Below are 23,370 nucleotides of genomic sequence, written 5' to 3'. Positions count from 1 at the left end.
AAGTGGTGGGTTTCTGTATGAACTAACTTGTGTGTCATTCTTCTCTTTAACATCTGAAATATATTTAGTCCACTGTAGCACTCTAAGACAAAGGAAACTATTAATTGGATCAAGAAAATCATTACTTATCAGATTCTGACTGAGAGCCAACTGCAGGTGCAAATACTGAGCACACAAAAATCCAGCCACACTTCAGAAACAATACTGCAATCTTTCTTCCCCTGCCCTCATGGTCAGTAATTAACTTCCATTTGTGCTGGCAGCCCTCTGGTGCTTCATCCAGGTGACATTTTCATATGCGAGCCTTAAACATCAGCATCAGTGTGCTTTTATACATAAAAGGCAACACAGCTGAGCCTAATAACATCCTCATCCATCCACACACATATTCTAACAGTGGTTACTGAGGAACAATAAGGAGCAGTAACTAGAGTGAAACAGAACTTTCAGTTATCTTCCCACACTTCTTCAGTTTGCTCTATTCCTCCCCATGGAGCAAAAGCCTCCTTAAAACTTACTTCTTCAAATACAATTTCAATCACTTCCCTAATTCTCCTCCGATTCATATGCAGGGATCCAACCCTGAATTGTGAATCAACTGGAGATGTTTTTGCCATGTTCAAAGCACTTTATAAATGTAAGCTATTGCTGAACTATGGAAGAGAGAGGAAGATGAGCCAGAGACCAAATCGAATTATAAAGCCTCCACCCTTGCATCAGCCAGGATCAACGAACTCAGCACATACCTGCTGAAACACCAGAGAATAGCATTTCAATGTTTTTACTTCACATCCTTTTGGTGAGTCATAGAGAGAGAGAGATACAGCACTGAAACAGGCCCTTTGGCCCACTGAGTCTGTGCTGACCATCAACCACCCATTTCTACTAATCCTACATTAATCCCATATTCCCTACCACATCCCCACCTTCCCTCAATTCTCCTATCACTACCTACACTAGGGCAATTTACAATGGCCAGCTTACCTATTAACCTGCAAGTCTTTGGCTGTGGGAGGAAACTGGAGTACCTGGTGGAATCCCATGCAGTCACAGGGAGAACTTGCAAACTCTGCACAGGCAGTATCTAGAACTGAATCTGGGTCGCTGGAACTGTGAATCTGTGGTGCTAACCACTGCGCCGCCCAAAATACGTGTACATTTATAGCAACAGTTAGAATAAATCAATCAGCAATTAATCCTATAAATAGCTGATGATCCCTTTAAATAGCTATTGTGGGGTGTCCTTCCATGCGTGTTCAGTTGTTCCAGGTTAGGAAAGGGCATTGACTGGAGCTTTGATCTCCAAAATAGCACTGAATCACAGAATAATAGTGCAGAAGAGGCCCTTCGGCCCATCGAGTCTGCACCGATGCATTAAAGAGTCCTTTGGTTTAGGTGTTTTTTTGGGACTTTGCAAAAAGATTTTTGTTTGCTTGGCAGTCCACTGCAAACAATGGATTGGTCTGTGCACATGCAAATGTCATCCTTTGTGGAGAAACAGTTAATCAACTGAAAGGGATACATTATAATAATCCTGAGTGGCGTGAAACAGGGCTGTGTTCTCGCACCCACACTTTTTGGGATTTTCTTCTCCTTGCTGCTTTCACATGCGTTCAAGTCCTCTGAAGAAGGAATTTTCCTCCACACAAGATCAGGGGGCAGGTTGTTCAACCTTGCCCGTCTAAGAGCAAAGTCCAAAGTACGGAAAGTCCTCATCAGGGAACTCCTCTTTGCTGACGATGCTGCTTTAACATCTCACACTGAAGAGTGCCTGCAGAATCTCATCAACAGGTTTGCGGCTGCCTGCAATGAATTTGGCCTAACCATCAGCCTCAAGAAAACGAACATCATGGGGCAGGACGTCAGAAATGCTCCATCCATCAATATTGGCGACCACGGTCTGGAAGTGGTTCAAGAGTTCACCTACCTAGCCTCAACTATCACCAGTAACCTGTCTCTAGATGCAGAAATCAACAAGCGCATGGGAAAGGCTTCCACTGCTATGTCCAGACTGGCCATGAGAGTGTGGGAAAATGGTGCACTGACACGGAACACAAAAGTCCGAGTGTATCAGGCCTGTGTCCTCAGTACCTTGCTCTATGGCAGCGAGGCCTGGACAACGTATGTCAGCCAAGAGCGACGTCTCAATTCATTCCATCTTCGCTGCCTCCGGAGAATACTTGGCATCAGGTGGCAGGACCGTATCTCCAACACAGAAGTCCTCGAGGCGGCCAACATCCCCAGCTTATACACACTACTGAGTCAGCGGCACTTGAGATGGCTTGGCCATGTGAGCCGCATGGAAGATGGCAGGATCCCCAAAGACACATTGTACAGCGAGCTCGCCACTGGTATCAGACCCACCGGCCGTCCATGTCTCCGCTTTAAAGACGTCTGCAAACGCGACATGAAATCCTGTGACATTGATCACAAGTCGTGGGAGTCAGTTGCCAGCGTTCGCCAGAGCTGGCAGGCAGCAATAAAGACAGGGCTAAAGTGTGGCGAGTCGAAGAGACTTAGTAGTTGGCAGGAAAAAAGACAGAGGCGCAAGGGGAGAGCCAACTGTGCAACAGCCCCGACAAACAAATTTCTCTGCAGCACCTGTGGAAGAGCCTGTCACTCTAGAATTGGCCTTTATAGCCACTCCAGGCGCTGCTTCACAAACCACTGACCACCTCCAGGCGCTTATCCATTGTCTCTCGAGACAAGGAAGCCAAAGAAGATGATTAATAATGCTCATGGACTATTTTAAAAAATTTAGTGCTATAGTTAGGCTTTATACGTTATCCTCATGATCCTGACCCCTAGTTTAATGAAAAACTAGCAGGGACTCGCAAAACATTGGGGGTGAAATTAGTATTTTATTGCAACAGTACTTCTTTAAATCTCCATCCCATTCCTTTCATCCCTCTCATGCCATCCCCATCCCATTCCTTTCATCCCTCTCATGCCATCCCCATCCCGTTCCTTTCATCTCTCTCATGCCAACCTCATCCCATTCCTTTCATCTCTCTCATGCCATCCCCATCCCATTCCTTTCATCCCTCTCATGCCATCCCCATCCCTTTCATCCCTCTCATGCCATCCCCATCCCATTCCTTTCATCCCTCTCATCCCATCCCCATCCATTCCTTTCATCTCCTATATCATCCCCATCACCTCCCCGCCCCCTCCACCCCAATGCCGTCCCCTCGCCTCCCCAGCATCAAGAGTCATCAGTGGGAGGCAGGAGCCCAGTAACCAAGGTTGAGAGCAGGGACAGCCAGGGGAAAGAGCCCAGTAACCAAGGTCGGGGAGCAGAGAGAGCTGGGAGGCCGGAGCCCAGTAACCGAGGCCGGGGAGCAGCAAGAGCCGGGGTGGGTGGAGGGGCCACAGCCCAATAATCGAGGCCAAGGAGCCGGAGCTCAGTAATCGATGGGTTGCGCCAGACTCCACCCACCAGCCAATCAGAAGTGTAGACAGATAAACACTATTATTTTAAATTAAAAACCTGTTTGGACTATCATTCTCATCACTTAAGATCTTGACAATGTTACATTTTAAAAATACATTTTTATTCATTTATCCATTAAAATTAGTCCTTCTTTACACCTTCCACCATTGAAGATTTTATTCACCCAAAGTTTCAAAAAGAACTGATACTGTGTGGCCCATCAACTTTTCTCCCCCATTTTTAGAACAGCAATTTTGTTTCAATCCATTTTAAAATTACTATACAGTGCCAAACTATTGCATTTTCCCAAATAAGATAGCAGCTATAAGTTATGTATTTAACTGCCAAACATCATAATGTCATTGCTGTAAATATACACACACAAATGAGGGAATAGATTCCACTCTATATAATTATAAGCAAGGATTCTACTATGTGGAAAGATCATTTGTTACATCATCTCTTTGTATCAAACAGCTTATTTACATTTCAGATTACACTTTTCATGAAACACTGAGATCTATCAGCACTAAGAGTCTGAAATAATGAGGGAGAAAGACTTTTAATAACACATCAGGTCTGCATTACTTCCGTGTCAAAAAGAAAGGTTTCTTCTGTAGTGATGGCTCATTTATTCTGCCCATAAATGAGAAGCAAAGATGAAACTGATGAACTTTTACTGCCCATTTGTCTTTAGCAGACAATTAAGACTGAGGAGATCAAAATGGATTATCATACCATGCAGACAGCCAGCCTAGCAGTCATACATCTCTGAGGCCACAGATTTGTGACTCCCTTTCATCCCTCCCCTTTCTTCTTATGCTTTTTCCTCTCTAAAGGCAGCAATAGCTTTGTGGCTCAAGGGAAGCCAAAAGCCTGGCCATCATTAGTCAGTCACAGATGCCGAACTTACATGCTTTTTCTGTTTCTAAAGGATCGAGCCACAATAATTTGTGACAGAGTCCCCTGCAGTAGTATAAAGACCTTCAGGAAAAAAATTTCACTGGTAGCAGCAGCACCAACAAAAGCCTCTGATCCACTGCAACGACAATACATGTAAAATTTATTTTACCCACAAACAAGCAGACACATTCAGATTTGGTAGTCTTTTTTTAAGGCAATACTATTAAAAAAAAAACATTTTACTCTTGGCAGTTACAAGGCTGTGAGTCAGTGTAAAGTTTACTTCTATCAGACAAAACAGCAAATAAGCTCTTCTTGCTGAGAAAAAGGCCACCAATTTCCAATTAAGCAAAAAACTACACCAAACATTTGTACAAAAGGATAAGACTTAAATGGCAAATGTGCTATACATCTTTACTAAGGTGTATGCAAATGATTGGAGCCATTAAACAGAAATCCTTTGTGTAAACGCCAAAAAACATGAAGAAAATAATGATGGGGTTTCTTTTTTTCTAAAAACGCATCATCCAGATTTGCTAATTAATAAAGACCTATATGTGCCCGAGATGACTTACACAACAGCAATCACATCGAGGGCTTCAGATGACATCATACGGTCAAATAAGCTCAAGGAGTTTAAAACCACTGTCTAAACCCCCAGATGAGAAATCTCTCCCATGCATTATATTTTGAAAATGAATATACTGTGGTACTGATGGGAAAATTTTATTGCTGATACCAAGCTCTATGGCAGAAATCACAAACAGCTGTTTCTTTTTAATTTGTCAAAATGTAAAAAAGATTTGTTTTTGAAAGTTCATACAATATCTATTTCACACCTATAAATGTTACTGTTGCAATAAGTTATCTAATTTTACTAATGTAAATTCAATTATTTGGATTCTAATTAATGGTTTGTTCAAGATGAAATGTAACATGTCACGATCATGACCAGATAAACATAGATTTATCCTATTTTATATTTCAAAGATACTTTGCTTTAGAAACATTTTACAGTAACTTACCTCTTTGTATATTTATCAATATAGAATAGTGTATACAATAAAGCGCATCTTTTCAAAACTGCCATCAAGAGAACTGGTTAGAGAAACTGTACTACTGTAAGTCACACAATCATGTATTCGGCCTTCATAAACTTCACAGTGGCATTATTTGCATCACATGTCACTGATGCTCTTTTACTTAAACTTCCAATTTGTCATTTAAACAGCTATTTGCCAAATAACAGGCATAGAGAAAACTTTAGAAGAGTTATTTTGTTCACTTCTTCTAAAGTCCACCTGAAAAATGCATCTTTCCCTGGTCAAGAAAGTATGGAGGTACACTGTTCCCCACCCTCTCTAAATGAAGGTCTGCACTTGACTTGTTAAGATTGGTGAATTGTACTCCCTTTCTATGAAAGGATATCAATGTACGGCACCTCACCACTGTCAAGAAGGGCAAAATTTAGATGCACCTAAAAGTGCAACAGACAGTATGACTTTAGCAAAATCTAGCTAAATATGTTTTATATAATTCTAACAACCAAAAGCTGAGCACAAAATAAGAACTTTTGGAAGGGCACACGAAACATTTGTTCACTCAAATACTGTCTCACTGCTTAAAATGTGCCAGCTTCCCAAAAGGTAAATGGAAAGATGCATCAATTGTTATTAGTAATGAGCCACACAGACCAGCAAAGTCCAAATTCCAACCCCAGTCTATGCTAAGTTAGCTGATCCAAGCTATTTGTGATAGGAATGTTACTGTTGTCCTCAGCATCCCTGAGGTAGGACTGATGCCCTCCAGACAGAGTGCATTGGAGGAAGGCAGACTTAGCTGAAAGTCCCCTCTCAATCTCTTTCTTGTCTTACACATTAAGAATGGCCACTTCACTGAGGCACCACAAGACTGCTGGCACCCACAGAACTGTATTCCAACAAAAGGCAGCACTTTCATCAAAAGGGTCAAAATGATTTGAGGGGGATGTATATTGAGGGAGAACTCCTAAATGTAAAGTTATTTATTATTTTCAATATCTATAATAAAATTAATTATGAATAAATGTGTAAAATATAGGATCCAGATCTCGCCCATTCCATTAAAGGAAGGCATCAAGCTGAACTCAGGCCATTCCTACAAGGACAGTGGCGGATCGAACAGCAAGAAACTCAGGCAGCTCTCACGCGCCTCCTAGCAATCATCACAAAAATGTCCTAACGCAGAACATATCCACAGTCCACTCTCTCTGTGGGAGCTCTGGGGAGGAAGAGGAAAATAAATGGAAAGATTTATCATATTTTATATTTCAAAGATACTTTGCTTTAGAAACATTTTACAGTAAACTTACATCTTTGTATATTTATCAAAATAGAGTAGTGTATACAATAAACAGCATCTTTTCAAAACTGCCATCAAGAGAACTGGTTAGAGAAACTGTACTACTGTAAGTCATACAATCATGTATTAGGTCTTCATAAATTTCACAGTGGCATTGTTTGCATCACATGTCACTGATGCTTTTTTACTTGAACTTCCAATTTGTCATTTAAACGGCTATTTGCCAAATAACAGGCATAAAGAAAACTTTTTTTAAAAAGTATTTCATCTGTTGTTCATATATGTTAGCATGTGCTTTACTTCAGAGAATTGCTTTGAAAAATTATCATGCTGGGTTACAAATTTTGTCTCCTACTGTATATCTTTTCAAACTGTCAATGTCATCATCATCTTCATCAGTGGCTCTTAATTATCACCCCCATCTCTTCCCCAAAAAATTCATTTGTCTCCTTCATTAAACTGAACAGCAGTGATATCTTGAGTGACTCTGAAATAAATTTTGCCATGTAAAAAAAGTTAATTACGCATTCCAAACCTGGTCGCTGTAGTCCTCAGGGAATTGCCTCCGCACCTCAGGATCTGTAAATAATTGACAGATAATATTAATTGGCTTTGGATTAGCGAGCAAGCAGAGTATCACACATTAATATTTGATCAGAAGATGATAGGGACCTGGCAGGGGATCCAAGGGGCAGCTGAGGCTGTTATGTTGATTAGGGCCAGTGAGAACTGTTCAAGGCTTTCCCCTTTTCCCTCCTCCAGTTAGGGAAAAAAAGAGAATATTTGGCGCACCCTTTAGCTTCAAGACAGTTTTCTACTATAACCTCCTACTAGCTGCAAATTGTCATCTAGTTGTGTTGCCAGAATATCAGAAGGTCTTTCAAATTCCAGAGAGCCTGCTTTGATTGTGATTTTATTAGCTACCTAGTTTGGCTGACTACACAGCATAATAAGATAAATGTCCCAAATTTAGGCTACATCTCTGCCAGCTACTGATGTTCTGCTACCAGCTTCCAGCAGAGCATGCACAGTGTTATCAGAGATCAACTTATGAATAATAGGGGGACATGCAGAAGGGTCAATTTAATGCGTGGAATTCTTCCAAAAAATCCCTGACTCCAAACAGTTCCTTGAGGCTAATTAGAACAGTGCTGAACCTTTGTCAGCATGCATGACAACAGTATCAAAGATTTAAGGAGGGAAAAAAAGGAATGCTGTACATACAGAACACTATAAGTGACAGCAAATATTTCTTAAAACATACGCTTCAACTTGTTTTGTCAGATCTCTGCTGTCATTAGATTATGAAATGTAGTATATTGGCAGGGGATTGTGATGTACTTCTATTAGCCCCAATTACATGAATGCAGTTAATTGAGACAAAATTAGAATTAACTGCTGATCCAGATGAAACAGCATTACACAGTGAAAACAATGATGATCAGTAGCATACAGATTCAGTCTTGTAATAACAACAAAGAAAATTCACCGTGCTCCTGAGACAAAAAAGTGCATACTAGAATTAATTCATGTTAAAAAGTGTTTTAAAAATTCCAGAGTAAAATTAGTTTAGAAGTCCCCTTGCAGAATGTATAGACAAAACACATCCACTAGCCCTAGGATGTATGCTTCGACATATCAGAGTACTAGTATTGATGCTAACAACTTTGTGTAATTTGTGCTCAATTCATGCTCTGGTATCCCTAGAGTAGTGTAGCTGCTAGGTAAATGGAAAAAAAATAGCAGAGCAAGTCAATTCAGACAAAGTTGATCCACATAATGATTTGATTTCCTGTGTCGAGAACATTATTGATTTTGGTGAACATACATCTTTAACCCTTTAGGTGTCATGCTATGCAAACATTGAAATTTGATATGGCCAAAAATTTCTATTATAAAGTGAAAAGTAAAGATCACAAATAAATCCAAGGTTTTGGAGGCATAATGGTAGATATGCTATAACTAACAGAAAATAACGAACTGATTTAACATTTTCACTGACAATAAATTGTAACCATTGACTAATCTGACCCCACACAGCTGGTCACAGTAATGAGTGTTTAACTGTGTATGGCAACCAGTACAGCCGTGGCTTAAATAGTTTGGAACTTATTCCACAGAAGACTATTACTACTACATAAATAACAACCAACAGACACCCCAATCAAGAAAACCTTCCACTGAAATCCATTTTAGGCTTCGGGTTACGAGCTGGGGTAATTGAAATATTGGCTTGAAATTGTATTCCAAGTAAGTCTGGCTTTGTTTGGCATGGCATTACCATGATAACATGCAAAAGCTTAAATGAATATTTAACTAAGAAAGTTACAAGTTACAGAATTTTTGATTCACTAGATTAATCTAATATTCTACTGCAAAATCATTGGTTGGCATAAGCCTAGCCAATAGCATTTCTCAATGAAAAAATGAATATTACATTATGTTCGTTAAAATCCATGGTTCAGTGAATTATATAGTGTCACAGAGTCATATATGGCACAGAAGGCGGCCATTCTGCCCACCGAGTCCATGACAGAGCTATGCAGTCAGTCCCACTCCCCGGCTCGATCCCCATAGCCCTGCAAGTCTATTTCTCTCAGGTGGCCATCCAACTTCCTCTTGAAATCATTGATTGTCTCCGTTTCCACCACCCTTGTGGGCAACGAGTTCCAGGTCATTACAACCCACTGTGTAAAAAAAGTTCTTGCTCACATTTCCCCTGCATCTTTTGCCCAAAACTTTCAATCTGTGTCCACCTAGCCCTTGTACTATTTGTTAATGGAACAGTTTTTCCTTGTCTAACTTATCTAAGCTTCTCATAATCTTATACACTTCTATTAAATCTCCACTCAATCTCCTTTGTTCTACACAGAACAAACCCAGCTTTTCCAACCTAACCTTGTAACTAAAATACTCCATCCCTGGATCCATTCTGGTAAATCTCCTCTGCACCCTCTCAAGGATCCTCACAGCCTCCCTGAAGTGTGGTGACTAGGACTGGACACAATACTCCAGTTGGCTATTTGTAATAATTTTACAAATTATTTTTAACTTACTATTTCAGAATCAATCTACCTAGAAAACTACTGCATTAGGTCTCATTTTCATGTTTTTATAGTCAGAAAAATACGTTAACTGGATTTTACATGAATTATCCTGCACCCCATCACTATACACTTCACATATACAGTTTCCCATGATTTTAATATGCTCTTTTTACCGGTTTTTGGTATATTTTATTGTACAGATACTTGATGGTAAACATGGCCACAAGTATATGTGAACAAAATAAGTTCAATGGAGAAATTTTTCTCAATCTGTAGATCCACTGGTATGGATTTGAATGGAATACCTTTTGTTTGTTCTGCTGTTAAGAAAAAGTCGGTCCTTAAACCATCAGAAATTTGATCTCTAAAGATTCCCCTTCTCAGAGCAGGAGTACACTCTCCTCCCCATAATCAGAGCAAGAGGCAGGCAGACAGCCAGCAAAGTGAACAGACAACCAGAACAACCACACAGCCTTCCTGTGGTGCAAGTTGAACTTGTTGTTTTCACTGTCCCAGTAAGTCACGATAGAGCAACAACATATACTTTATACATGAATGTACCTACTTATTCACAGTTTATATGGCCACTCCAGGCGCTGCTCCACACACCACTGACCACCTCCAGGCACTTACCCATTGTCTCTCGAGATAAGGAGGCCAAAGAAGATATGGCAAGACTTTTGCATAACTAAACCAATTTTCATTAAATTACTATAGTCGTTAAGTTTTTTTTATTTGCTCCTTAGTGATCCAGTGCAAAAATATGTAACCTGTAAGAGAATTGGCATTCTACTGAAATATTGTTAATAGGAACTGCAAAACTTTACATAGCAAGGCAGAGTGGTCTTTTGATAGAAAACAGCTATCCACATTAACTTTACTGAGATTATTACTTTAAAAATTATGAAAGGTTTTAATACAAGTAGACACAGGGAGTGTGTTTCCACCAGGGGTGAAGAGCAAAACTAGAGGCCATCAATATAAGACAGTCACCAAGAAATCAAATAGGGTATTCAGAAGAAACTTCTTTACCCAGAGAGTGATGAGGATGTGGAACTCGCTACCAGAGGGGAGTAATTGAGGTGAATATCGCAAATGCATTTAAGGGGAAGCTAGATAGCTATATAAAGGAGAAGGGAACAGAGGGTTTTGCTGAAAGTGCTAGATGAGGAAGGATGGGAGGAGGCTTGAATGAAGCACAAATGCCAGCATGGACTGGTTGGGCCAAATGATCTGTTTCTGTGCTATATATTCTATGTAATTACAGTTTAAATGCCCTAAAAAGAGTCATACAAGTTTTAGTACAAATTTAGCAGCAATTTTATGCACAATTATATTGCCAATAGTCAAGTACTGAACATCAAGCTTTAAGTGATTACACAACTTAACCTTTCTAAATACAGTTTAAAATCTCTCCATACGTAGCCTCTCCCTAATTCTGTAATCTGCGGCCCCATGTCTCTATGTACTTCTATACCCACTACCTTTGGTTTCTTGACTTCCATCAGTGGTCATTCCTCGAGCTACTTTTACCAGAGGAACCCCTTCTTCAGCATCTCTGCCTTTCCACCTCCCACCCTGTCTTCAAAAACCTCTATTTTCTCCTCTTGGACCATGTTCTTGCTTCCTTCCAACTTTCTTCCTCTCACTCTCCCCCCTCACTCAGCATATACTCACTGTCCACTACCCTGCAAACACTCCAGGGCATCTTACTGTACATGATGAAAGCTACAGAAATGCAAGTTTTATATCAAGCAGAATTGCCAAGCCAGAAATATTCATAGATTTTGCAGTCTCTGGTTAAATGCAATTCCCACATGAAATTGACATATCTCAGGAGTTCCGGAATCGGTTTTAAATTCTAACCAATAGGTCATGCCAAGTCACAAGAGCTTTTCACCATGGCTTATTAAAAATATCTGTACACACATACAACAATTAAAGCTTTCCTTAACTCTAACATGGGGGAGAAATAAACACAGGAAGCTGCAAAAATATTAGTTTTATGCATGCTGTGGTACAGTTGCAGTCAAATTGTTTGAACTACACCACTTTTCAGTGAAGCCACCAGATGGAGCTTCCCACAAAGGACTAAACCGAATGCCTATCTTGTTGGTCAAACCATGGAACAATGTAGGTGCTGGAAGCAGAAGAAAAGCATGTATCTCACTCGGTGGAACAATGCTGTTCCTGTCCATGGGAGTTACGTGTGAAACAGAAAGCAGGAAACGGGCCCGTTAGCTTAACATCTGTCTTAGGGAAAATGGTAGAAGCTATTATTAAAGGCGTTATAGCAGGGCATTTAGAAAAAATCAAGGTAATCAGGCAGAGTCAACATGGTTTTGTGAAAGGGAAATCATGTTTAACCAATTTATTGGAGGTCTTTGAGGGAGTTACATGTGCTGCGGATAAAGGGGAACCGGTGGATGTATTGTACTTACATTTCCAGAAGGCATTTGATAAGGTGCCGCATCAAAGATTATTGTAGAAGATAAAAGCTCATGGTGTAGGGGGAAACATTTGGCATGGATAGAAGATTGGTTAGCTAACAGGAAACAGAGAGTAGGCATAAATGGGTCATCTTCTGGTTGGCAAGATGTAACAAGTGGTGTGCTACAGGGATCTGTGCTGGAGTCTCAACTTGTTACAATTTATATAAATGACTTGGATGAAGGGACCAAAGGTATGGTTGCTAAATTTACTGACACAAATACAGGAAAGTAACTTGTGAAGAGGACAGAAGGAAGCTACAAAGGGATATAGATAGGTTAAGTGAGTGGGCAAAGACCTGGCAAATGAAGTATAATGTGGGAAAGTGTGAAATTGTCAATTTTGGCACGAAGAATAAAAAAGCATATTATCTAAATGGTGAGCGATTGCAAAGCTCTGAGATGCAGAGGGATCTGGTGTCCTAGTGCATGAATCACAAAAGGTTAGTATGCAGATACAGCACATAATTAGGAAAGCGAATAGAATGTTATCGTTTATCGTGAGGGGAATTGAATACAAATGTAGGGAGGTTATGCTCCAGCCATACAGGGCATTGGTGAGACCACATCTGGAGTATTGTGTACAGTACTGGTCGCCTTATTTAAGGAAGGATGTAAATGCGTTGGAGGCAGTACAGAGAAGGTTTACTAGACTCCTACCTGGAATGGGTGGGCTGTCTTACGAGGAAAGATTGGACAGGCTCGGTTTGTATCCGTTGGAATTTAGAAGAGTAAGAGACGACTTGATTGAAACATACAAGATCCTGATGGATCTTGAAAGGGTGGATATGGAAAGGATGTTTCCCCTTGTGGGAGAATCTAGAACTAGGAGTCACTGTTTAAAAATAAGGGGTCGCCCAATTAAGACAGAGATGAGAAGACATTTTTTCTCTGAGGGTCGTGAGTCTTTGGAATTCTCTTCCTCAAAAGGTGGTGGAAGCAGAGTCTTTGAATATTTTTAAGGCAGAGGTAGATAGATTCTTGATGAGCAAGGGGGTGGAAGGTTATCGGGGGTAGGTGGAAATGTGGAGTAATCAGTTCAGCCATGAAGTTATTGAATGGTGGAGCAGACTCGAAGGGCCGAGTGGCCTACTCCTGCTCCTAATTCGTATGTTCGTATGTACCAACCAAAAAAGATTCCCCAGCAAAAACTGTAAACTGGTGGCTAAAGTAATGATGCTGCCCTTCTGGACAAACTGGAAAGGTTGAATCATCGAATAAATACAGTCAAATTACAACAAAACAGTCCAAGGCGCATCCAAATAGTCCACTGCAGAACTTACAAAACCACAAAGATTAAAACAAAAATGGCAATTTGATTGCATCCTTTCAGGACCCAACCATCTTCCATTGCAATATTTAGCTGTTTTTATTTTAAATGTGTAAAGTATTGTGGCCTCAACCACCGTTACTGGAAATGCTCTACATTAAAAAAAACATCATCTTCCTTAAATTTGCACTTCACAACTCTCGAAACTGTGCTCTCTTATCCTGCTGCATGGACATATCCAAAAGTAGTCTTTCATATTTACTTTTTTCATGAAGTATCGTACATATATTATATACCTCCACAAGATCCCCTCTGAGACATATCTACACGATTGAAAAACCATTGTCAGGTTGTCTCTCATAATTCTTTCCTCAGATACGAAAGAAAGAATCAACCTGCCAAAGTGGGATTAGTCACAAAGGAAATGAAAAGATACATCTAAAAATAAGTTCTGACAAATGGTCATCGACCTGAAACTGTGTTTCTCTCTCCACAGATGCTGCCTGATCTGCTGAGTAGATCCACCATTTTCTGTTTTTATTACATATATAATATCGTGGCCTTCAACATTCCCTTATGACATTCAGATGTTTTAAGTTCCAGGCTTGCAAAATATGGCTTGGGCAAGTGAAGGAGAGGGGTGTTTAACTACATCACTTTGGTGTGAAATATTGTACAGACAATTCATCGGTATTTATTTAATATGTTCAATTTAAATCATTATTCACTCATGGGGCTAGAAAGTAAGTTGGATCAAAATACATACTGTTACTTGCTGACTAATTCTTTGCATCCCATTGGTGAAATAAGTTAAACAGAGCACATACCTTATATACATACAAAAAAAACAATTTGCAATTTTAACATAAATAAAGATTTTGAAGCTTTTAATGCCAGAGCCTTAGCAGGTTAAGTGGTGAGAGTGAGGGGAAGAGAAGGGGTATGAGTGACATCTGCAATCAGTAAAACAGTGATAGTCAAGCAATTATCTCAAATTAAATTTCTCCCTAATAAGTACAGTATTCCTTTAAATGCAGTCAGTTAATTATGCAATATGTGGACCAGCCACTACAGCCATTTCAATTCAATACAGCAACAAACCAAATGTTAGGATATTTAGCCAGATATGTGGATTATACATCCAGGAAAAAAATCTGAAAAAGTGACATTAGTTTAGGGGTATGTACAAGGAATTGCGCGCATATATCCACATCAAAATTGAACAATCAGATGACATTCCCTACTTCTTTCTTCCTGTAGTTACAGGATTTCCTCCATAGAGCCCCACACTTACCTCTATGTTTTGGCTAATGTTCAGTAAATCTTATAGGTGCGTGAGATAAACAAACGATTGTTCTGTAGAGGCCATAGTGTTACTGATCCCATTCCCACCCAATGATCTGGAGAAGAGCCCCGAAACAGAATCCCTTTACCCTGCTTGTATTAAAGTTACAGGATTCCACTGTGAAATTCTATGTTTAAACACAGAGCTTCACAGTGGAATTCTGCAACTTTAATACAGTCAACTGGAAAATGCCAAAGAAGGGAAAAAAAACAAAGTAGGGAAAAGTTGACAAATGGAAACTGGGAAAAAAAGACCTCAAGACATCTCAGATCGCTTTACAGTCAAATGAAATACTTTGGAATTGTAATCACTGTTCTGATGTAGGAAACGTGGTAGCTAATTTACGCACATCAAGCTCCCACAAACAGCAATGTGATAATGGCCAGATAATCTGTTTTTGTGATGGTGATTGAGGGATAAATATTGGTTAGGACACCAGGAATAACTCCCTTGCTCTTCTTCAAAATAGTGCCATGGAATCTTTTACATCCCCTGAGGGGGCAAATGTAGCCTCGGTTTAACGTCTCACCCGAAAGACAGCGACTCCAACCTGCAACTCCAACCGCTTAAATTTTGTGTTAAAGTTCTGGAGTGTGACTTGAACCTGGAACCTTCTGACTCAGAGATGAGACTGCTACCAACTGAGCCACAGCTGACACTCAATTCAGATTCAAACAACAAATCACAACTTCCAAAAGCAAGGGAATGGTACCATTATCTTCCAACATGCACTCCGCGCTGCCAAGATGAAAATAAAAACAGAAAATGAGTATACTTAGTAGGTCAAGCAACATTTGTGGGAGAGAGATGAGGCACTTTACAGCCTTCTGGACTCAATATTGCATTCAACGATTTCAGATCATCAATTTCAAATAATCAACTAAAGGTGGTTATCCAGTGGCCAACCACACTAGAATCCTTGAATCTATAGCCTCTGGTAGAATGGCAGTTGTGCTGTTAATACACTTCAGAAACTCTTGGCATTGCTCCTGTGAAACGCCTGGGGACATTTTGTTACATTAAAGGTGTAATAAATATAAGTTGTTGTTGTTGCTCCTTCCTGCACAAGAAGCACAAATAAGGTTCCAGTTCCCAATGCAATTGACATTTCATGCTATGAGCATTAAAATTGATTTGTAAACAAAATCTTCACTGTAGAAAGAGTAAAACATGCCTATGCTCCCCTTTCTTTGAACATGTTCAGAACTGTGCTACTAAATAAAAGCCAGCAGGCCAAAATTAAAAACCGCACACAAGTCAGGCATCATCTTTTTAATGGTTGTCTGAACATGTAGAAAGATGCCAACTTCACTTTTACTGGCTGACATGAGACATAAACGCTACTGATTGGGCTTAAAAAGAATAAAAGTTTATTTTTAAGTGCATTTTAAATGGATTGTGCAAAGTGAATATCAAACATTTGACTTTTACTTAGCTACCCAAGTGTCATAAAAATTCAGAAACCTCTAAAGCACGTAGCCAAGACTGCTGAAAAAGATTCTTTATTGAATCAGTATATAATCAGCTTTGTATGCAATAATTTAGCAGCAACAGAACACTTTTTTTTTGCAAACAGCACCAGCATGGAATATGTAAGAACCCAGCACCCTGTGGTTGGGCAAACTGCCTCAAAACTTTCTGCTTGGCAGAATTCCATTTGCGTGTCTGTGTGGTTTTACAAGTACTGTACTTTGTGCATTACACCATATCAGCTGTATTTCATTGAGTTTTAAATAGTCTGGTAACATTCTGAAGTCTTCTGTATCTTTATTTGGAAACAGAGCTTACTGGAAAACAATGCATCATTCTTTAATGTATTTAAATTCATGATATTCTTTGACTTTATTCAATGCAACATAAAATACAAATGATTCAATGTATATTGCAAGAGAACTCCTCAGATACTGAAGCAGTCAGTGTCCATATGCAGTAAGACCTGGATAACATTCAGGGGTGAGCTGTGTTAACAAGTGTTTCCATTTTTGTTGTTCAATTATGAGGATGTGTGTTTTAAAACTGAAAAAAGATTCCATAGATGCTGGAACTTGTGTGCTTTTTTTAAAAAAAAAGGTCATCAGAAGGTCTTTTGGACTTAGCTTGTAAACAACCATTACTGGAAAGCACCTGTTTTCAGATAAATACCCAGCAGGGGGCTTTTTTAACTTGGGGAAGACGTTTACGGAGAAGTGACAGGTCAAGATTTATAGGGGTCAGGAGGCTTGACTCCTGAGATGTTTTGGTTTCGCTTTGGACAGGCAGTTGTGGTAGGACAGTGTTCTGAAAAGGAGTAAAAGAATCAACTTACCAAGGACAAACCCAAACGCAGCCTTTTCCAGGTTTTTGAAAAGCTACCAGTTTTCCTATCTCTTTGAGAAGCTCTTAGAAGCGAGTGTAAGAAATAGAGAAATTGATGCTGCATTCCTTCTGCAAGTCTTGCCTGAAACCCGTTACTACATTTCTCCTGGAAAGCCTGCCCAAACTGATCTTCAATGTCGCCTGAAAAGTACTGTTCTCGGAAGATCCCAGTGACAGTCATCTACGCGTAATTGGGACGCCAAACCAAAAAAAAAGGATATCTGACATCTTTCCATATCTTCTCTTTTTCCTTCAAGAATTAACATGTATTTGGCCAAAGCATTTTTTTGTGTTTTTGTAATTGAGCTCTAAAGAATAACACTATTTTTTCAGTGTGTGTGAGTGTGTGAGGGGCTAAGGTAAAAAGGAAACTTTTATATTTCAATCTGTGTGTTAATGCCTTGCATCATTACTGGTTAAGACTTGTTTTTATAATAAACTGATAATGTTGTTTATTAAAGAAACCTGGTTGGTGTATTTTATTCAGGGATAAAAAAAGACTCCGATTGACCGTTTTGGTAACTGGGAAAAATGTAAATATATGTTGTGACGTGTGGAGAAGTGGAACTAGAAAAAGAGCGCACTCCTCCCACCTCGGTCGTAATAGCTGATAAGTGGAACTAACATTCGTGCCACACAAGTGCCGGGCAATGGCCATCTCCCCTTGACATTCAACAGCATTACCATCGCAGAATCCCCCACTATCAACATACTGGGGATCACCAGAAACTGAACTGAAGCAGCCACATAAATACTGTCACTACAAGAGCGGGTCAGAGGCTGGGAACTCTGCGGCAAGTAACTCACCACCTGACTCCCCAAAGCCTGTCCACCATCTACAAGGCACAAATCAGGGGTGTAATGGAACACTCCACTTGCCTGGATGGATGTAGCTCCAGCTCAATACCATCCAGGAAAAAGCAGCCCGCTTAATCGACATCCAATCCACCACCTTCAACATTTACTCCCTCCAGATTCTCTCGGCATTTCTTCGCAAATGAAGATTTTGGGAAGGTTGTAGACATCGGTTGCAGGCCCGCTGGTGGCTAGTCAGGCCTATTTGTGACCGGAAGATTCTCCCACAGCAAGTACAAGTGAAGGTGTAGTCGATGCTGGGAGCAATTGGATCTATCCTTCTCCTCCTTTTCTCTTTCACTGGTTCTTCGCTCAGTCTCAAAGGTGGCTGTAGCCCTCCTGATGTAGCATCTCCAAGCATCATGACCTATGGCCTGCGCTTCCCACTGGCGATGGCTGATGTGGCACAGAGAGGGACTTCTTCAGGGAGTCCTTGAAAAGTTTGCATGGGGCCCCTCTGTTCCTTTTACCCAGGGTCAGCTCTCCATACAACATGATCTTGGGTCGGCAACATGACCCGCCCAACGCAGTTGGCTTTGAAGAAGGATGGCCTCGATGCTGGTGATGTTGGCTGTTTCCAGGACTTCGATGTTTGAGATGTGGTCCTGCCAGCAGATCTGCAGAGGCAGCGCTGATGGAAGCGCTCTAGAAGGTGTACATGACGGCAGTATAGGACCCATAGGACTATGGCTTTGTACAGTTTGAGTTTGGTCTGTGCTCTGAGGCTGTGGTTGCTCCACACACATTTGTAGAGTCTGCCGAATGTACTGTTTGCTTTTGAGAGCCTATTGTCCACTTCCTTGTCTATGGTGACATCAAACGAGGTGACGCTCCTCAAATAAGTAAATTGCTTGACGGCATTCAGCTCAGTTCCCTTGATGACAACGTTTGGTAGTCCATATACTTCTTGGGGTGCAGGCTGATGCAGGTCTTCAGTTTTCTTTAAACTGACTTTTAGTCCGAAGAGTTGTGCCGCCTCGGAAAAATGTGTTATTATACGTTGCAAGTCTGACTGACTGTGGGCCAGGAGAGCACAGTCATCGGCGAAAAGCTTATGGGTGAGTTTTTCTTGTGCTTTTGAGTGAGCCTGAAGACACCCGAGGCTGAAAAGGGCTCCCTCAGTCCGGAAGCATAAGTCCTTAAGGTCTTCCATTACCTGCTGCAGCATCATGCTGAAAAAGATGGTGAACAGGGTCGGAGCCAGCACACATCCCTGCTTCACATCATTGGAGATACGGAAGGGATTTGAGAGGTCGCTGTTTTGCTTAACTTGTCCGTACTGATTTTCATGAAACTGTTTCACCATGGCCAGGAACCTGGGTGGGCATCCAAGTTGCTCAAGGATTTTCCAAAGTCCATCTCTGCTCAGTGTTGAATGCCTTGGTGAGGTCTACGAAAGTGATGTACAGGCCTCTGTTTTGCTCACAATACTTTTCTTATAATTGTCTGAGTGCAAATACCATGTCTGTGGTGTCTCTGTTTGCTCTGAAACCACACTGGCTCTCTGGGAGGTTTTCTTCTGCAATGGTAGGCACAAGCCTGTTCAGAAGTATTCTAGCCAGGATCTTCCCAGCAATAGAAAGGAGCGTGATCCCACAGTAGTTGGAGCAGTCTGATTTTTCTCCTTTCTTTTTGTACAAGGTGATGATCACGGTATCACAAAGATCCCATGGAATCCTACCATGTTCCCAGCAGGCCATGAAAAACTCATGGAGCTTGGTGCATACAGCAAGGCTACCATGCTTCAAGGCTTCAGGTGGAATTCCATCGGCTCCAGGGGGGTTGTTGTTCTTCATCTGGTTGATGGCGGTCACAGTTTCCTCCAGAGTTGGGCTCTTATTCAGTTCTTCTTTGACAGGCTCTTGTTGGATATGATTGATAGCAGTACCATGCCCTGTGCACCCGGCACTGGAGAATTTCAAAGTGCTCCGACCAGCAATCCAGGACTGATTCCTTATCGATGTGTAGGGTCTTGCCATCGGCTCCTTAAGGGGTTCTGGGTTTGATATGCTGGTCCACAGTCAGATTTTAGTGCTTCATCGAAACTTCTTATGTCACTTCTTCTGCTGGCTGCAAACGCCACACCCCGATACACCGTCTCAGCTGACGGGCGAAACATAGTGAGGGGAGAAACGATGAACATGACACCACCTGCGTGGATATCTTTCTTGATAAAGGTTACGGCCAGGGCGGAAGGGTGCCAAGCGGCTCAAGTGACCATCATGTTCTGGACCAATGACGCACCACAACTTATCGCATGGGCTACAATTGTTGGTATACCAGCTATGGATAAAATAGCAAAGAGAAGGAGGGTCCTTTCAAGCCTTAGTTGGCAACTCACCTAGGAAAGGGAAACGTTCACTGGGCCACGACAGATGAGCTCCAGGTTTAAAGGGTGGGGTCAGTCTGCGCAAACTGTACTCCACCTTAAAGCACCACTGCGCAAGCAGAAAGGAAATCCATCCACCCTAACTATAACTCAACAAGTAAGTCCTGCACTGACGAGAAAGGGGTGAAAACAGCAGTTGCAACACAGTGGTAGCAGCATGTACCATATACAAGATGCACTGTAGCAACTCGCCACGCCTCCTTCGACAGCACCTAGAAGGCCAAGGGCAGCAGACACATGGGAACACCTCCACCAACAAATTCCTCTCCAAGTCACACATCATCTTGACTTAGAACTATATCGCTGTTCCTTCACTGTTGCTGGATTAAAATCCTGGAACTCTCTCCCTAACAGCACTGTGGGTGTATCTACACCATATGGACTGCAGCAGTTAAAGAAGACAGTTAACCACCACCTTCGCAAGGGTAATTAGGAATAGGCAACAAATGGTGGCCTTGCCAGAGACACCCACATCCCATGAAACAAGTAATAAAAAAAAAAATCTGTAATAGTGAGCAACATATTGTGGATAACTATTGCTAGAGGATTTTTCCCAGGAAAGAATTACTATGGAAGATATATTTTAAAAAATGACTGCCAAGCGTGCATTGGTTATTTAACAATAACTGCAGCAAATCTGAAGTTGTTTTTAAAGCCTGAATATTGTTGGTGCGTTGGGGGTCCCGGCGCCTGGCAGAAAGCCAGGGGCAACACCGCCTTGGCCGTTTGGGGGTCCACAGCCTCATTTTTCCACATAGCCAATTAACTGCCTGGCGCCGGGGCTCCACTGCTTTAAAGGATGGAAGCCCACCTCCAAGAACTGCTGACTAATCATCGGGCCGGGAACTCTGCAGTCTCAGCAACACCACTGGCAGTGGCGCCCACTCCTGGGACTGCAGAGGTCAAAAATGAACTCCAACCTCCCCTCAAGGTAAGCGAATAGAGGTTGCCAGGGCCAATCAGGCTGGCCCTAGTGAGGGGCAGGAGGGTATTGGTAAGGGCGTGGGCGGGGGGTTTCTGTGGGGATGGTCCTTGCTGCCTGGCGGCCCTTCAGTGGGCCACAAAATGCCCGATCTGGAGGGCAGCCACACCACCCCCCCAAAGCCCAGCCCACAGCGAGGTCACCACATTGCCCAGAGGGGTCCACCAGCCGCTGATAAAATACCAGCAGCAGTGGGAAGAGGCCCTTAATTGGCCACTTCAGGGCCTCAATTGGCCACTTGGCGGGAAGGGCGTCCTCCACCTTCCCCGCCACTTATAAAATTCCATGGCATCGGGAAAGCACTCCAACCCCCACCTTCTATCACCATTTTACGGCTTGCCCCCACCTCAGCCAGTTCTAGGGGGCCAGTAAAATTCAGCCTCAAGAGTGCAAGCATCACTTGTACTGGTGTGCAAAGAGCTTAAATCAGAACAAGTAAATTAAAGTTTTTCCCATTCTTGAGATTAGATTATTCTCACATAGTAGTATCACCACAGAAGGAGTTATGTCCAAGCCCAAGGCCATGGCAGCTCTGACAAACCCTGTATTGGTTTGAAACCATATCAAACAACAGTAGCATGCGGTAAGGTTGTGACAATTACTCCATGTGGCTGCCTTGGAGATGAAATGCATCAGGCACAAAATTAGTCCAAATTTTAACTGCTGCTTATGTGAAATGGTCCTCAAATTTATTTGTGGCCCAAGCTCTGGAATTCCCTCCCTAAACCTCCTTCTCCTCCTTAAGACCCTTTGACCAAGCTTTTGGACACCCCCTCCCCAATACCTCCTTTGGCTCTATCCCCTTTTTTTCCCCCTTTTCCTTCTGTGAAGTGCCTTCGGATATTTTTGCTATATTAAAGGCACTATACAAATGCAAGTTGTTGTCTTTGAAAGAACCTCCCCAATATTAAAACCAGCAAGGGACCTTTACCCAAACCTTTGCTTTAACAGCTAATAAACTGCTGAGACTTTCTGGCACTTTGAGTTGTCTCCATAGTAAGAGAGTTTTAATCAGTCAAATGATAAAAACTAATCAGAAAATCTATTAATGTGGAACAGAACAAAATATTCGTAATTTCTTGAACCCGGAAAAGATGCCACCTTATAAGTAACTTTGGATGTTGACAAAAGACTCCCTATCCTCCTAACATATGCTTTTGCAATTTTAATCAATATAACGTAAACTGAACTAAATACGGGTTAGCCCAAAACAATACTGTTCAGATTCAGCTCTACTCAAAATGGAGCCTCAAAACATTTTCAGAATTTCAGATTATGAGAAATTGGATATTTTGATAAAGGTTTCAGTCAATATTTTTTCATGCTCAAAAGCAGCAGGTGAAAAAAAACACTGAGCTGCAGTAGAAAGGGGACTCAGGCAGTGACCAAAAGGGGCAGATTTTAAGGAAGGATTTGAGGAGACAGAGATGTGGGAAGGTGGAGAGGTTCAGCGAATGTACGCCAGCATGCAGACAACAGACAAGCAAGGCTCTACTACGGTCAGTGAAGCAAAGGAGGTTAGAGACACAAGAGTGTAGAGTGCACACTATAACATTGAGGGTAAGAAGGTTGCAGAAGGCAAGAAGAGGCGAGACCATGGAGGACAGTGTAGATCAGGATGAGAATTTTGAAATGAATGCATAGCGATTTAAGCAGCCAATGAAATTTGATAGAAATTGGGGAGCCGAGGTGAGGGATAACATAGAAACAGGAGTCGGATTGAGGGGCCACTCAGCATTCAGGGGGAGGTGGTGGCAGAGTGGTATTGTCACTGGACTAATATCCCAGAGACCCAGGGTATTGCTCTGGGGACATGGGTTCAAATCCCACCACAGCAGAAGGTGGAATTTGAATTCAACTAATAAATCTGGAAATAAAAAGTTAGTCTAACGATGGGCAAGAAACCATTGTCGCTTGTTGTAAAAACCCATCTGGTTCACTAATGTCCTTTAGGGAAGGAAA

General features: G+C 41.5%; 1 protein-coding gene across 6 annotated transcripts in view; it reads right to left on the bottom strand.

Annotated features, from left to right (window-relative positions):
* Window positions 1-23,370, bottom strand: part of LOC137347710 (DENN domain-containing protein 1A-like) — a 623,024-nt gene that overhangs the window by 448,714 nt on the left and 150,940 nt on the right. For all 6 annotated transcript variants that reach the window (XM_068012518.1, XM_068012520.1, XM_068012521.1 and 3 more), the window contains exon 3: window positions 7,212-7,255. In XM_068012518.1, coding sequence (XP_067868619.1) covers window positions 7,212-7,255 — 44 coding nt within the window. The remainder of the gene's footprint in view (window positions 1-7,211; window positions 7,256-23,370) is intronic.

This window comes from Heterodontus francisci, chromosome 32 (genome assembly GCF_036365525.1).
Source record: "Heterodontus francisci isolate sHetFra1 chromosome 32, sHetFra1.hap1, whole genome shotgun sequence".
NCBI classification, from domain to species: Eukaryota; Metazoa; Chordata; class Chondrichthyes; order Heterodontiformes; family Heterodontidae; genus Heterodontus; species Heterodontus francisci.
Note: the sequence above shows the minus strand (reverse complement) of the source record. Positions and strands in the feature narration are given on the sequence as shown.